The sequence below is a fragment of the Athene noctua genome, chromosome 1 (genome assembly GCF_965140245.1).
Source record: "Athene noctua chromosome 1, bAthNoc1.hap1.1, whole genome shotgun sequence".
NCBI lineage: Eukaryota > Metazoa > Chordata > Aves > Strigiformes > Strigidae > Athene > Athene noctua.
Genome location: NC_134037.1, coordinates 122,265,002 through 122,282,146, shown reverse-complemented (window position 1 = coordinate 122,282,146; position 17,145 = coordinate 122,265,002). Strand labels below are relative to the sequence as shown.

The following is a 17,145-nucleotide window of genomic DNA, read 5'->3' as shown; positions in this document are numbered from 1 at the left end:
ACTGCAGTTGTGTGTCACTCTGGAAAACGATTTAAGAAATGGTAAATTGAATTAGGCTCCTCATCATACTCATGTATGCAGTCACTCGAATAGCAGCCAGTAGTGGGGCAAGGCAGGAGATGACAGGGATTTCAGGGTACTACTGCCTCTGCATTAATAGGTTGGGTCATCCCTGAATTGCTGGAGGAGAGCGTAAGAAAAGACTAAGGGCTGAGAGTCAAAACCTTACTGGTCTTCAAAAGGAAAGACACAAATTGGAATTTGCCAAAGGGCTGCTGGTTGTGAAAGGGATGAAGTCTTGGAGGAAATGGCCCAGAGAGCCTGCAAATACAGAGCAAATACACTTGTTGGAGCATACGCTTTCATTAAACAAAGATTATTGTATCTACAAACAGGTACCCAGACAGAAGAATGATCCTGAGATGCACAAAAGATCTCATGATGTTCCCTGGCCTCATTTTAGTGCTGATCAGAGCACAGCAGCCCAAAGAGCTAAAAAACCTCCACCTTTCCAGATACAGTGCAGCAGTGTCATGTTGAGAAGTATGGGTACACTTGGGAGCATGGTTGTGCTGGCACCTGCCGAGGACCTCCGGGGGTGCCAGAAACAACCCGAGCGGATGGACAGCAAGAAAGCTCCATTCACCCGCCTTCACTCATCTGCTTTTGTGTTGCAGGTGGATTATGATCGAGCGCAGCTGGTCGTTAGCCCACCGCTCTCCGGATCGGACACCTACCCCAGGGGCCCAGTAAAGCTACCTCAAAGTCAGAGCAAAGTCAGCTATTCAAGCAGCAGCTACCAGTACCCTCTGGTCTACCACAAAGCATCCCACTATCACCAGCCGTCTCTCCAGCCCAGCTCTCCCTATATTTCCACTGCCTCCTACCCCAGCTCGCCAAGTATCACGTCAAGTGCATATCCTCCACCCAGCTGGGGTTCCTCCTCAGACCAGCAGCCCTCCAGGGTGTCCCACGAACAGTTCAGAGCTGCCCTGCAGCTTGTGGTCAGCCCAGGCGACCCCCGGGAGTACTTGGACAACTTCATCAAGATCGGGGAGGGCTCCACGGGGATCGTCTGCATCGCCACCGAGAAGCACACAGGAAAGCAAGTCGCCGTGAAGAAGATGGATCTCAGGAAACAGCAGAGAAGGGAGCTGCTTTTTAACGAGGTACGTTGTTCCGGGTGGTGCGAGGGGTTTCTCAGGTGGTAGGTTCAACAGGAGACATGGGCCAAATGGCAACCTCGAGAACCAAATTAATACCTTAAAGAGGTGGTGAGTCCCATGTGCATCTATGCTGTATAAATATTATATAACCAGACCAGTTTCAAATGAGCTACATCTTCTCCTGGCTTTAAGCCTATAATGCTGTGGGAAGTCACAGTAAACAGCTAAGAAATCTCTATCAGCTGCTCCATGCAGCGTATCGGGTGCCTTTTTCTCACTGTTTGCTGGTGTAGTTTATTCTTCCGAAATGAAGGATCCAAACTAACCAGACTATTCAAGAAGCACGTGCACCATGTTCTGGCATATACATGCTTTTTTTTTTCCCTTCCTCCTTCCTCTCCCAACCATTGGCAGTCCCTTTGCTTTCTTGACGCTTACTAAGCAAAGCGCTGACAGTCCCTTTTTCATGGAACCATCTGTGTTAATTCCCACATATCCTTTCCTGAGTGGTTGCAGCCAGTTCAGAGCCCACAGTTGCTTGGGGAAGATTGTTTACCCCGTGTATGTTATTTGAAATTTAAGAACACTGGCTTTCATTTGCCGTTTTTTCACCCATTTTTTTGGTGCTGAGAGTTGCTTCCACAACTCAAAGAGCTTCTCCATTTTTACTTCTTACTCCCTTAACCTAGTGGTGTGTGTCCTCTGCTCCCTTTTCAAGATCACTTGTGAATAAGCTGAGCAATGCCAAAAAACATTGCAGGTCCCCAAAAACCTCTTGTGAGAACTAACCTGATTCTGTCATTTGTTTCCTGTGTTTTAGGTATAAGAGGATCTACCCTCAGCACATGAAAGACTGGTTTCTTTAAAACCTTAACATTTTTTAATCAAAATATTAATTTCTAACATTTAATTAAAATTTTAGTTTCTAAACAATTTCAAACAAGTTTCTTACAGTTTGCCTTTGCACGGTCCATGATTGTACTGTGTATTTTGGCTTTGCTTTGCCTCTGCTGGAAGACTACACTGAATTGTGTTGTGAGGCTCTAACTGAGCATCTCTTGAGTGGTAACATCTTGAAGCAGGTCCTACATGCTGTGCTGGACCAAGCTGCTTCTGTGACACGCTCCAGTCACTCGTGTCTTCTGAAAATTTCTTTTCAGCGGTGCTGAAATTCCTCTGTCTATAATGAAGCCTTGGCTGGGCTGTTCTTACTGCAGTCCCAGTTCTGTACAGTCCCTTCTAGATGTGGGATTTGAGTTGTCTTATGAATATCCCCTATATTACCAGCATTCTGTTAAAATTCTGTGAAAAGTACCATTTGATACATGGTGAAGAAGATTTTGATGGGTTGAGTGACTGATCGGGTCAAAAAAACCCATCTCTGTTGTACTGAAAGCAACTGGCAATAAAAAAAGCAATGAAATAAACAGTAGTGTTCCTGCAGTCTGAAAAAAACCCAATTATCTACCACTTGTAATTTAGCAACTAAAGATTCTTCCTTCTTCCTAATGCATTTACAATGACTGTTATTTTTATGTAAATATATTGATTTTGTTTATATGTTGGCATAAGGATGTGATTCATAGCAGAACCTTTACTAAGCACGAAGAGAAAAGTGAAAAAGAAGGTCAAAACGAGTGTCAGATAATGTTTGGTAGCAATTCACATACGATCTTTTTCTTCCTCACAGGTTGTAATCATGAGAGATTACCATCACGAAAATGTGGTTGACATGTACAACAGTTACCTTGTTGGTGATGAGCTGTGGGTTGTGATGGAGTTTCTGGAGGGCGGCGCTTTGACAGATATAGTGACTCACACGAGGTGGGTTGGGTGGGCAGCATAAAACCCACGTTGTAAGCCGGGGGGGGAGGGAGGGAGGTGCTCTGGTTTTCCTTCGTGGATGCCTCCACACCGTGCCCTTGGCACCTCACCTCCTCCCAAGGAAAGCTGGGTACCTCCTGCCTCTATACATCTATTTTTATATGTGTATTTATTGCTGTGTATTCATATATACAAACATAAAAACAATATACGTGGGAAGTATATATACATAAATATGTATCTATGCGTGTGTGTAGCTATATCTGCATGTGTGTGTATATGCATATGTACACGTGCTCACTTCACCAGCGTAAATAAGCCACTGCAGAAGAATTCCTGTCAGTACCAGCATTTTTTAAACAGAAGGGAAAAAAATATCTGAAAGGGCTTGCTGGTAGATGAGGATTTGCTAGTGCTTGAGGATGTAATTTAGGAGCAACATAACTTTTATCCATTACTTCCTAAAATGGCAAAAAATACCTTCTGTTCTCTGTTTGGTGATCTGTATTGTTTTTGCTGTCATAACTATGTCAGTTCTAAGGGTGATTTCTCTCCATACGCGGAACCCACATAACCATGCTTTCCGAAATAACTGCAAACCAAGCCTAAAACATAACGGGGAAAGTATTTTTATATCAGAATATTTGTGCTTACGGTGGAGCTTGTTCCCATATTTCAGTTAATATCGTTCCTTTAAAGAAGGAGGTTCGCCAGCACAAAAGCTGTAGTTACGGAACTGCTCTTCCTCTTCTGAGTGGAGACACTCTTTACATCTGCTCTTCACTCATCTTTTCCTGATAAGCAGGATAAAATGAGGTAGGAAGATGAATTCTTTATTTAATTTCTTCCCCTTGAATAAAAAACCAAAAATTTCCAAACCAAACCAATGGGAGAGTATTTAGGTGAGCCAGAAGAAAAGCAAGGAGTAGTAAATTAGAACATTTGTCTTTTTTCATAGTTTAGTGACGCTCTTAGATTCTACCAAAACCAGAGTTGTAACACAGGTATTTTATTTTTTGTGTTGCCTTAGCTGATGTGCTGAAATAAATGACAATGCTGCAAGTCATTTGTTAACTGCTGCTCCCCAAAACATTAAAAGCTCTATCTTAGATATTTCTGACAGGAGTTTAATGGCAAACAGATGTTCCCAGGACACCACTTCTTAAGAGCTGTCATCTTCTTTTTTTTACTCAAAATAGACTTTCCTTAAACTTCCGTGATTTTGGGGGTTTTTGGTTTTTTTCATTGCATGACCTTCCCTCAGAGATTTTGCCAAAATACTGCAAATGGCACACAAAGTTAAAGCAGAAACCTCCATGGGTATTTTTCTGCTCACGAAGTAGAGATGCTGGGGACAATGCAACAATGGGGCAGCGGTACCGGGAACGCACGATCCCTCCTGGCTGTCGCCGTTGTGCTGTGACAGATGGCTTCTTCCAGTATGGGATTTTGCACCTGTGCACAGAAATGAGGACTCTTGCTGTTTATTTTTCCACTGAAATACCCTGAATGTTTTTACAGAAGGTATCAAAGCAGAGAAGTGCTCTCATAGAGCTACACCCAGGGCCCAGTGGTTTGTCTGCACGATCAAGAGTGGTTTTTCTCATATGTGTTCCATGCCTGTTTCCATCCCAGTAGTGATTTACCCTCCTTGGCAAGCAGTGAATTTACTGTAAAGAAGGCATTTCCGTTATTTCCCAGTGGGAAACGAGCTACATCACATAGTATACTCTGCTTTTTTAGTGCTGCAGGGAGACTTATCCAGACCTCATTTGCAGAGTTGTTCCTCACCCCTCATCTCCCCTTTTTTGAACAGAAATAGGACCAGAGAGTTGCCCCACAGAGCCATTGCCTAAAAGACCTCCTGGCTATCTGTATGTGAAGGGCAACTTGTGCCTCTTTGCTCCAGCTCCCCTTTCCTGCTCTCTTTGTAAATGTTCAGCTTGTTTTTTCCACCTTGCTGTTTCAGGATGAATGAGGAGCAGATAGCGACCGTCTGCCTGTCCGTCCTGAGAGCCCTGTCCTACCTGCACAACCAAGGCGTCATCCACCGTGACATCAAAAGCGACTCCATCCTTCTCACAAGCGATGGGAGGGTGAGTGCCCAACGTTTCTCCCACCATCTCTTGGGGCTGGTAGGAAAGTAGCTGTGCACGTTCAAAGGGAGGCTAACTAAAAAAAAAAAAAAAAAAGCGAGGCATGTACAACCGAGGGAATGCAACTTGTGAATAACATGTTAGAGAGCTGAATCAGAAAAACACAGGCCTGGCCTGGGCAGTGGTTGACATCTGTGCTGCGTGAAGAGTCTGCAGGGGGGGAATCAGCCCTGTCAAAAGAAGAAACCATGCCACATGGGTGATGCTTAGGTGATGGGAAACCTTCCTTTATGCTGCACCACTCTACTCTGATGCCTCTCAAAAATATTTTCTTTTTACTACAGTTAGTTGTCCTCTAGTTAGCAAGCTTCTACACATTTGCTCTGTTTTCCCAAGCTAGTTAGGAGGCTAACATCAATCTATATGAATAGGAAATACTCTGCATTACTCCTGAAACACTCCCCTGATGGTGAGAGCAGCTTTTACATAGATACATGCACACGATGTTTGATCATAGCTGTGCCACACTTCCATTTACTTGGATGGGATGTTGCTCTCAGGGAACTGGTCTTTCTTTGTCTTCTTAATGAGTGGGGAGAGAGGGAGACAAAATGCTGCACGTGACCTGCTCAGTAAGCAAAATAAAAGTTTGCATGCAAAAATTACTACTTCAACTGTGTTTGGTACCCCAAAAATGGTATTATTACCTTACAAGGAGAAAGGTGGGTTTGGACAGTGGTATTTCTGGGCCTACACAGCCGTAAAACTTGAGGCACCTAAAAGTTGGTGTGCTCAAAGGCTTAGGGGAAGAGAGGCAAATCACTCTTGGATAGAACAACCTAATTTCTGCTTGTGTTAGGCACTATTTTGGATCTCACCTTGCCGCCCTGTCAGGATAATTTGAGTAGAAACTAACGCACTCACAGCCAGTGAGCCCCATAAGCAGGGCTTTAAGGATTGTTCCACTGGTCTAAAGCAAGGCTTAGCACATTGGCCTAAGCCCAAGAGCACTCAGTCAGTCTGGAACCAAACCTAGATCTTCTCCTTCAGAAGGTAAAACTCTTGGCTTCCCAGGTCTGGTCTGATTCCCTAATCAAAGGCTCGCCTTTATAATTTGATTCCCACTTCACCAAGGAAGAGGGATTTTCTACCTGCAGCAGTCACAGGCTGCTCCTGTTAGTCCTGTCAGGGACGAAAATTCCACGTGTGTAGGAGTTCTTCAGTTACAATTTCAATCTGTGTTGCTGAAATAGCATCTGATCTGCTCTCAGGATCTGCATACAGTGCCTCATTATACTCATTACTCCAGTACTTATTATCTGCATTGCAGATTTCTTCATGGCTGTGTTGTGCAATTATCTTTTTTTAGAAAATCGTCTTCTTTTATGTACTCGAATGAGCAATAGATATGCAAAACCTCTTGTATTCCTACAAAAGAAGATTGGGCTCTGCTTCCAAAATATGCATTATTTCTTCCATTCTTCATCCTGTAAACTGAAAAATACATTTAGCATGGGGAACTTGGCTATTATTGGCTTTGTTTTAGAAATACCAACAATCATTTCATAATTCTGTTAAAAATAATACCCTCAGTGTTAAAAAAAGTAATGTCTGTACCAAATCCAAAAGAAAACAAATCAGTGCTGATAATAAAATGCTGGTCTACCAAATGCAGGGATTTATGCAGCTTCCCACTTCAGTTGTCCTGGGGCTGTTGGGGCTCACTTTGTATCCCCAGGCACTGAGTACATCATCCGATACATGGCTTACAGACCTTGGACAGCTGGGGGCATAGGACTTAGGCTGATCTCCAGGAAAACCCTTATGATACCTTCTAGGCCTGCAAATAAATACTTGGGGGAAAAAATTGTTCCTTTAGCCTTAAGGAACAAGCTGTTTCTGGAAGGGGGTGATGCCACTGAGGCTCAAACCAGTTTTGGTTGGGGGTTGGAGGAGTTTTCACCACGGTGTTGTACAGCAACAGGGAGGGAGAGGCAATAATTTCCCATAATTTTGGTTGTAAAAAAACCCCAAAACTGGCATAAAAGTATGAGCAAGCACATGATGCAGCAGGAGCTGCTCTCCGGAGTGCTTGTGTATCCCATTATTTCTATTTCAGGTCACTGCCACAGCTACTCAAGGACAGTACTGTCTTAAATTCCCGAGTTCCCAAGCCAAAGGTGCAGATTCCCTTATCTCTTACAACCATTTCGGAAGAGTCTTGTACCCTTCCCCATATTAGGTCCTCCACGACATAAAGAAGACAGTTTCTTTAGTGATAGCCCACAGTGTCTTGAAAAATCATTGGCAGGGGTATTGCTTGCTGAGAGTGTTAGATCATGCTCTTTGTGGAGAAAAACGGGGTGACTGCCACTTGTTTCATCTGTTTTCACAGATCGTACACCTGATATACAAATAATAGGAGTGGTGTGTATCACTTGAAATATGTATATTATGGAATATCAGTGTACATATGTAGGCTACTACATATATATGCAATAATAGATTAATTATAAACCGCTGTTACTTCAGAATTTTTTGCTTTCCTTCTGTTTTTTAAATATTACAAGGCATTTATCACCTCCACATCTTTTGCTGGTGGAGAGGCAATGAGCTGTGACAGGCAGTCTTAGTAACGAGCACCACAGCCACTTTCTCCCACTTCTTTCTCTTGACTTCATTTTAATGAGCCGTGTGTTCCCCGGGCCGTGTTGCCGGCTCCAGCCACGCTTCCAAAGCTGTGCTGCTGTCCTGTCCCAAGCAATCACTGCATTCCCTGTCTCCCCCAGCTGCAGCCAGAGGTGTGCGTCTCAGAGGAACTTGCCTTCGAGAGGGGCTTTTTTCTTTTTCTTTCCTTTTCAGATAAAATTGTCCGACTTCGGGTTCTGCGCCCAGGTGTCAAAGGAGGTTCCCCGGAGGAAGTCTCTCGTTGGGACGCCGTATTGGATGGCGCCGGAGGTGATATCCCGCCTGCCCTATGGCACTGAGGTGGGTACAGCAGGGCTCTGCGTGGGCCCACGTGGCTGATTGCCCGCTGCATGGTGCCTTGGTTAACCTGAACCTTGAGCCCTGTCACAACCATGCAGTTCAAAGGCAGAGATGCTAAATAGCAGCAGTTATGGTTGCCCCAGAGTGCTACATCATGCCTCATTTTAAAGTATTTCTCCAAGATGAAGCTGTTAAATAACTCCATTTAGTGCACTAAACAATGTTTTAGCTTAGGGTGCTTCATGGAAAGAAAGTGGCATCGTTTTCACATCATGAAAGACCTTTTGATGGTCTTCCAGATCAAACCTGCAGTTTCTCACAGCATTCTCCTGGCGAAACTGGCTGCTCATGGCTTGGATGGGCACACGCTTTGCTGGGTAAAGAACTGGCTGGATGGCCGGGCCCAAAGAGTTGTGGTGAACAGAGTTAAATCCAGTTGGCGGCCTAGCACAAGTGGTGTCCCCCAAGGCTCGGTGTTGGGGCCACTCCTGTTTAACATCTTTATTGATGATCTAGACGAGGGGATTGAGTGCACCCTCAGCCAGTTTGCAGACGACACCAAGTTGGGTGGGAGTGTTGATCTGCTCGAGGGTAGGGAGGCTCTGCAGAGAGACCTGGACAGGCTGGAGCCATGGGCTGAGGCCAACTGGAGGAGTTTCCATAAGGCCAAATGCCGGGGGCTGCCCTTGGGCCACAACAACCCCCAGCAGCGCTACAGGCTTGGGGAGGAGTGGCTGGAGAGCTGCCAGTCAGAGAGGGACCTGGGGGGGTTGATTGACAGCCGGCTGAACATGAGCCAGCAGTGTGCCCAGGTGGCCAAGAAGGCCAATGGCATCCTGGCTTGTGTCAGCAATAGCGTGGCCAGCAGGGACAGGGAAGGGATCTTGCCCCTGTACTTGGCACTGGTGAGGCCGCACCTCGATTCCTGTGTTCAGTTTTGGGCCCCTCACTCCAAAAAGGACATTGAATGACTCAAGCATGTCCAGAGAAGGGCAGCGGAGCTGGTGCAGGGTCTGGAGCACAGGTCTGATGGGGAGCGGCTGAGGGAACTGGGGGGGTTTAGTCTGGAGAAGAGGAGGCTGAGGGGAGACCTCATCGCCCTCTACAACTCCCTGAAAGGAGGGTGCAGAGAGCTGGGGATGAGTCTCTTGAACCAAGTAACAAGCGATAGGACAAGAGGGAATGGCCTCAAGCTGCACCAGGGCAGGGTTAGACTGGCTCTTAGGAATCATTTCTTTCCAGAAGGGGTTGTTGGGCGTTGGAATGGGCTGCCCAGGGCAGTGGAGGAGTCCCCATCCCTGGAGGGGTTGAAGAGTCGGGTTGACCCAGAGCTGAGGGATCTGGTGGAGCTGAGAACAGTCAGTGTGAGGTTAATGGTTGGACTGGATGATCTTCAAGGTCTTTTCCAACTGAGATGATTGTGTGATTCTGTGCAAGCTGGAGCTGCCGTTACAGGTGTCTACACCTGCATATGTCAAACCAGCAGCCAAAATGGTGTGCTCGTACTGCAGAGCCAGGTCACATCAGTGTTTGCACAGCCCTGCAGGCAGAGATCCACTCTGCTTTCATCCAGCTAAAGCCTGAGATCCCCATCCTCAGGAGGAGCACCGGCAAAGGCACAGGCACAGTCCTGTAGAGTCCCAAAGTCGGGAGCTGGCTGAGTTGGATTCCCACCCTTTGCTGTAGCATTCCACATTGGCTCGCTCCTTGCAAGTCATCGCTCTCATTAGTTGAGAGACAGGGCGGGGAAAAAAGCATCTCTCTGGGAACTATTTTAAGCACTGCCAAATGGTCTGAAAAAGGCAATTCACACAATTTTATTGGAGCCATTCAGATGAGACCAAAAAAGGTGGGGACCCGGCAGCTCTGCAGTGCCATACCCCGTTTGTTGGGAAGCGCAGTCCTGCCTGTAGTAACCGCTGCAGAGAGTCAACCTGCCGCAAAGAGGAGATCTGTATCGATGCAGATGTATTTACACATAGAGCCACACATATCTGTAGATACATACACACACAGAGGGGGGAAATGAGCTGAGGGCTGAGGCAGGAGCTGCTGCACCTTCCCGTGGTGCAGCCGGAACCCATGTGGTGCGGGCAGGGAGAGCACCTGCCCTGGGGCAAGAGCACCCTGTGGGCACCAACATCCACCAGGACGTGTGGCGTTGTAGAAGATATTTCAGGGATAATAACATCAGCTATTATTAGCCCATTAGTAACACTGAAGGGATTAGAATTTACAGCTACATTAGGTTTCCCCACCAGAAGGAAAAGATTAAAAAAAAAAAGAGGATTTGAGCTGAAGGATAGTGTTGTCAAGAGAGCAAAAGCAGTATGAAGTGGCTTTGGCTGTGTTTGGGCTAGCAAATGACAGGAATTACAGTCATCAGAGGACTGGGATTCTGGAGCAGCTCTGCAGCAGGCCAGGAACATTTAAAAAAAAAAAAAAAAAAAAAAGGTTGGATTTGGGTTTTTTTTTACACTGCAGCTGAATTGCTTTCCAAAGGGATTATATAACATGTTACCTGTGCTTGCTGGAGCTGGGCCCGGCTGTAGTGCGTGCTTGCCTTTGCCTTGGGGTCTCACACAGAGCTTAGTTTTTAAGATCCAGGGGAAATAGAGTAACTGATTTCATAGCAGCTAGACTGTGCTCTGCTCTCCAACTAGCTGCACCTTTCTGCAGCACTGCAGAGCCAGCCTGAGGTAAATATTCCAGTGGGTGCAAAGCAGTGCAGCTGAAATGCAGCGCAGTAGGGTCAGCCAAGCCAGCAAGCCCAGCATGCCTTAGCAGTGCTGCCACTCGGCTTCACCTAAACCGTCTGCAGACCCGGATTGAAGTCATTCCTAATTTATTTCTTCGATGTTCTTCCTGCTCAGAAGGAAAAAAAACTGTTGTTGGCTGATTAAAAAAGAAAGATTTGTGGTGCTGGTGCACCAGGCTGCTGGCTCAGAGTGGCCGCAGCGCAGAGGTTTGTGTGAAACCTGAGTGTTGAGCCTTTCGGGCCCCTCTGTGCCTTCCCAGTGGTGCTCAGGAGCAGACTCTGTGTGTTACAGGTGGATATCTGGTCCCTGGGCATCATGGTGATCGAGATGATCGACGGGGAACCTCCCTACTTCAACGAGCCGCCGCTGCAAGCCATGCGCCGAATCCGGGATAACCTACCCCCCCGGGTGAAGGACATGCACAAGGTCAGAATTCCTGTTGGTGCTGAGGGTCTTGCATGTACAAATGTTTAATAAAACCATAGCCACATGCTGCCACGCCCAAAGGATAATCAGTTGCATCTTTAAGGCACCACCTTGAGCAGTGGGTCCTACACAGGACTTGTGTGGGGAGGATGTGAGGCCAAAGGCCTCAGCAAACTGCAGCCTTTTTTTTGTGCTAGGCCCTGGCTTTGCTTTTGCAGGGAGTGACAGAGCTGGGCAGAGCCTCATGTTCCCTGCGCTTCCCACCCGGCCCGGGGACCAGAGCAGATCAGAGTTTGTATATCCATGCCCAGTGCCAAAGCCTTGGAGTACCTCCCATTTTGGGTGTGCTTCTAGAGGGTGTGCCAGACTTGAGCCCGCAGCCAGTGTTAAAGCTTTTCTCAGCCACTCTGTACAAAGCTGTGCAGTGTGTGCTGCCAGTCAGAGAGGGACCTGGGGGGGGGTTGATTGACAGCCGGCTGAACATGAGCCAGCAGTGTGCCCAGGTGGCCAAGAAGGCCAATGGCATCCTGGCTTGTGTCAGCAATAGCGTGGCCAGCAGGGACAGGGAAGGGATCTCACCCCTGGACTCAGCACTGGTGAGGCTCCACCTCGATGACTGGGTTCAGTTTTGGGCCCCTCACTACAAAAAGGCCATTGAATGACTCGAGCGTGTCCAGAGAAGGGCAACGGAGCTGGTGCAGGGTCTGGAGCACAGGTCTGATGGGGAGCGGCTGAGGGAACTGGGGGGGTTTAGTCTGGAGAAGAGGAGGCTGAGGGGAGACCTCATCGCCCTCTACAGCTCCCTGAAAGGAGGGTGCAGAGAGCTGGGGATGAGTCTCTTGAACCAAGGAACAAGCGACAGGACAAGAGGGAATTGCCGCAAGCTGCACGAGGGCAGGTTTAGACTGTCTATTAGGAATCATTTCTTTGCAGAAGGGGTTTTTGGGCGTTGGAATGGGCTGCCCAGGGCAGGGGTGGAGTCCCCATCCCTGGAGGGGTTGAATAGTCGGGTTGACCCAGCGCTGAGGGATCTGGTGGAGTTCGGGGTCTGTCAGGGTGAGGTTAATGGTTGGACTGGATGATCTTCAAGGTCTTTTCCAATGTAGATGATTCTGTGATTCTGTTCTGCACCCCACTGATACCCAAATACTTTCAACATTCATTTTAAGATTAACGGCACATAGAAGGCGCACAGTCCTTCAGCTCAGTACCTCTGTTGCCATAGGGAAGCTCAGTGTGTCCCTCCTCTTCCCAAGAAAAGCTGTGTGTGCAGACCCAGCGTAGGCTGGGAACGGGTGTCTTTGTCTGCCCCTAATGCCCCTGCGACGTTGCAGGTCTCCTCGGTCCTCCGAGGCTTCTTGGACTCGATGCTGGTGCGGGAGCCCTCACAGAGAGCCACAGCACAGGAACTGTTGAGACACCCCTTCCTCAAATTGGCCGGGCCCCCTTCTTGCATCGTGCCCCTCATGAGGCAGCACAGGCATCGCTGAAGCTGGTGGCTCTTCGGGAGGAGGTCGGTGCAGTCTGGATAACAACAGCCGCGCAGGAATCCCGGTGGTTGTGTTGGGAATCACGGGCAGGGACAAGCAAAACCTTGCAGAGGAAAACCATCCCCGCAGCAGTAACGTGGTATATAAAAACCCACAGAGGTGCTCTCCGGGGCTGCGAGGGACCGATGAGCCATCCTGGCCACCAGCCGGGTGACCACGCTCTGCCATGGACCGTTGCTCCCCAGCGCTGTCGTCTTCTTGGCCACCCAGTCAAAAGGCGCCAAGTGCAAACAAGGTTGGAAAGATAATTAGTAGAGGATAGCACAACCTGAGCAAAACACCAGAATTTTATTGCAGGCTACAGCACTTCTGTTTCGGAAGAACACTTTTCTGACAAAAAAAAAAGCACTTTTTAATCTCGGTCATAGCAGCGCAATGTATTTTGCAATGAATTTGTAATTTTCTGTACAGTACATTTTGATAATTTGCAGTACTTTGTCATGTAACTGTTGTGTTAGTTGAAGTATTATGTGTAACTTAGCAAGAATTTGAGAAGATAAAAGTTTCGTACTTTTTTAACCCTTTTGAAAACAGGAAAAAAAAAAAAACAAACCACCCCACATTTAGGAAGTTGGAAGTTTTTGCATATTTTTCCATGGGGGTGAGGAGAGCACTCATCCCGCCATCAGGGGAGGCTGAAGGGGAGCAGGTGTCAGGGTCTCCCTCCCTGTTTCTCTGGCGATGGGAGACAAAACCCCCGGCCTACCCTTGCTCCAGGGTCGTCCCTTCGTTTTACACCACCGCAAAGCCAGTTCTGTTATCACAAAAATTCTCCGTTTTTCCTGTTGCGCTCTGGAAGCGGAAGGGGGTGGCGGGTTGTCCTCCAGAGCTCCCACAGACCCTTACGATGCGTTACGAGATGTTTGCCATATAGAAGAAGTCTTGCTGCTGTCTAGACCTTTTTGAATGTTGATGCAACAGTTGACTACTACGGTACAATTTTGTGTTATTTGTTGGATGACTTTGCATGTTAACTGTAGGCCTAAATAGATTTGCCTTTAAAATTTTTAGAAGTGCTTCATAATTATTTCAGTGCTAAATGAATTTTATTTATTAACAATCAGTTCTTTTTAATTATGTATAATACAAAAGCCATGTTTTTCAAGGTGGTTTTTGGGGTTTTTTTCTTACTGACCTCATTTTATGGTATCATTAAGAAACACAAAGAACATAAAGCCAATTTTGTGTTTCTAATGCAGTTTCTTTCTTAGGGAATTTCATAGCGGATAAGTTAATTGTTATTTATTGTACTAAATTATAAACAAACATCCAAACCTCGCAGGAGCTTTTCTTAAAAGATCTTCCTCCAGAAGAAAAGAATTGCCAGTAGTATAGAAGCTCCTTTAGTACTGCCCTTAAAAAGTTAAAAAAATATTTGAAGGGAGAGAAACAATTATAAAAAAAAGAGGATCAATATGAACTCAAACATTGAATAAATATTCTTACATCTGTGTGTCTTACACCCCGCTGCTTTCTCTTCTTAACCCTGTTTGCACATTTTAAGAACTTGACACTAGAGAAAATGTGTCTGGCTCCTGCCACCCCGCCGCAGACGCGCTCCCGGGACCCACCCACAGAAACCCGTCGGGTTCCGAGGTGTTTCTATTTTCTAGTCTTGACAACTCAGGAAAACAGGCTGCACCAGTAAAGGCAAACGACATCCAGGCGAAACTGTAATACTAGCCACAAAAGTGAACTTTTTTAACCATCTTTGAATAAAAAAGGGGTTGGGGTTGGTGGGGGGTTTTTCTTCAATTGTCAGCACATTTTGGGCTGTATGAGTGAAGAATTTTCTGCAACTTTCTTATCATTAGATACTTTAAGCAGTATTCATCGAGTTTACTGAAAGTTTTGTCGATTTCAAAGGGTTTTTTTGTGAACACCAGCTTACTGGTGAGACAAATGCACATGCAAGTTCAATAAATTAATTAATAAACGCTTTAATGTTCAGTGTTTTTTTTTTTTTCCCCCGGATGCCTTGTTTCTGCTTTCTACATTTGACTCAATCACACAGTACTGAACCAGGCAAATACCAAGAAAAAAAAAAGAGGGTCCTTGTATGTATGTGAAAGATACATGTGCACACACACACATATATAAATATATATATATATGTATTGATTTATAGAGCTGCCCCAGGTGATTTTGAAGTGTCAGGGGCTGTGTCTGCACTCGGTGGCAGCTGCTCAGCCTCAGTCCTTTGGTGCTTGTCACAGCTGCGGCCTGACTTCTGGGTGAAGAGATGCTGGGAAACCCCAGCCCCCAGGAAGCTCACCGGGGTTGGTGTTAGGAAAGCCACTGGACCCCAACTAAAACCGGTGCCTACCCGCCAGCCATGGGAAGCTGACAGTCAGGAGTCAGTGTCTGTACAGGCACAAGAAAATAGGTTGTTTTGTACTTTTTGATCGTTTGTATTAGTTTAAGATGCTGAAGAGGGAAATGCTGCTGTCCAGCTATGATTTTCCAAATCAAGAAGGTAGGAATAAGACCTCAAATAAAGAACATCTCTGTGTCAGTAAATTTTTCTCCTGGTTGATGGCACAATCACTGCATAAACACCTATGATGAGCTACAGGACATGAGTGAGAATAAGATTGAGATGCTGACTGTGCCTCTACCCAAAATTAAGAAAAACAGCAAGAGGTAACAGTTGTCCCAAGCACATCAGACGTAACAAACAACAACCAGCAGATTGGAAGAGGCAAACGGGCCCCTATGTGAATGAAAAAAAAAATTGCCATAAAAAAACCCCTCGATTTGCCTTAAGGAGGGAAGCGCAAAGTAGTATGGGGTGTGGCAAAATCAGGCAGCCTATGAACTGAATCACCAAAAAAAAACCCAGTGAGGGGAAGAATAATGGAGGGAAATAATAATTCAAATCAGCAAAAATTCATCAGCCTCTGCAAAAACCTTGATGTTGGAGACATTGTCTTTCTCCCCAAGACCTTCCCACTCCTGAAGAGGCCAGTCCCACCCATTCGTCATGCACCAGCCTCTCCCCCTTCTTGCACATAAAGAAACTTCCCCGTGGCAGAAATCACTGGGGTGGTTTGCCAGGCTGAAGCAAATGATGTAGTTCAAGAAATACTGGAGAAATATCAACCCAAGATACCGTGATTTAGCCATTCCAAGAGCCCTCCCCAATCACACACCTGCACACATGCACACACATACACGTTAGAAAAATACACAACTTCTCCGCTAAACTTTCATGACTCAACACGAGTCAGCAATGCTGGCACTTGAGAGAAACGTCCAGAAAAAGAAACACGTTGGGGTCACTCATACAGTACAGAAAATTTTGAGAAGTGCCTAGCACACCCATAGAACTCTGTGTATGAAGTACTCCAGAAAGACCATACCTGTTGAAACTTTTTAACCTTCCTTTCCCTGACCCCTAAATAATCTATTTTTGGGGGGGGTTTTTTTGTACCTTACATGGCCTTAATTTTTGGCTCATAACCATGTAGCTCTCATGCGTACTCAAACCATTACTCCTAGGCTCACCAGCCGCATCAGTCAGCTAATCTGCAATATTATTTGCTCTCCTACACATCCTATAAATGAGAATTTTTTTTTATTACTTTTGGATGCTGACATGGGTAAAGGTCTCAAAATGCATTAGCCATCAGTCAAAAAAAACAAAACCAAAAACCCACACAACTTCAGCAGTTTCACCACAGCACTTCAAATAAAGCCAGAGCCAGGCAAAAAAGCAGGGAATAACCATGGTGGCCTCTCACCTTGGGCTACACAGTTGACTGAGCCGTGTGCATCACCCTCTCTGCAAATTTGTTCCTTGGGTAACCTCTGTAGGACTTTCCTGCAGGATCTCCTGCAACCCGATGGTGCTCGAGTCCTTATCTGGTCCCTGCAGTGTCCATGCTGCAGAAACCATTCCTTCCATCACTATCACCATGTGAGCTGTGCGGTCTCAGCAAAAAGATAACACTCTTTAGTTTTACTTTTTTAGATACAGCTGTTGGGAGCATCCATTCATCGAGAAGACGTCTTCATCTGCTGCACCGGCTGAGGCTGAGCTCCACGTGCAGCCAGTTATCCCCACCTGTCACTAAGGAACGATGGCTTTTTTGGAGGTTACCAGTTCTAAAAGTATTCACAAATACTCATAATTTTAGTAGCAGAGGCCGGAGCATTTACTGCCTATGTAACTTCTCTGCAATACATCAGTAATTTATAATTAAAGTTCTAGTCCTAAGTACTTCGTAAGTCATTAACAGCTGCTTTAGTGCTTAATTACTACAGGTCCTTATAGAGCTCAGTAGGATGATAAGTTTCTTATATTTATCCACCTTCTACTAGTGTGTTCATAAAC

At 46.1% G+C, this 17,145-nt stretch overlaps 1 protein-coding gene across 2 annotated transcripts in view; it reads left to right on the top strand.

Annotated features, from left to right (window-relative positions):
• The window catches only part of PAK5 (p21 (RAC1) activated kinase 5), a 94,580-nt gene extending 79,807 nt beyond the window's left edge, over positions 1-14,773 (top strand). For both annotated transcript variants that reach the window (XM_074914579.1, XM_074914661.1), the window contains 6 exons: positions 678-1,169; positions 2,857-2,990; positions 4,960-5,086; positions 7,949-8,074; positions 11,125-11,259; positions 12,594-14,773. In XM_074914579.1, coding sequence (XP_074770680.1) covers positions 678-1,169; positions 2,857-2,990; positions 4,960-5,086; positions 7,949-8,074; positions 11,125-11,259; positions 12,594-12,749 — 1,170 coding nt within the window. In that variant the 3' untranslated portion in view covers positions 12,750-14,773. The remainder of the gene's footprint in view (positions 1-677; positions 1,170-2,856; positions 2,991-4,959; positions 5,087-7,948; positions 8,075-11,124; positions 11,260-12,593) is intronic.
• Positions 14,774-17,145: the final 2,372 nt, after the last annotated feature.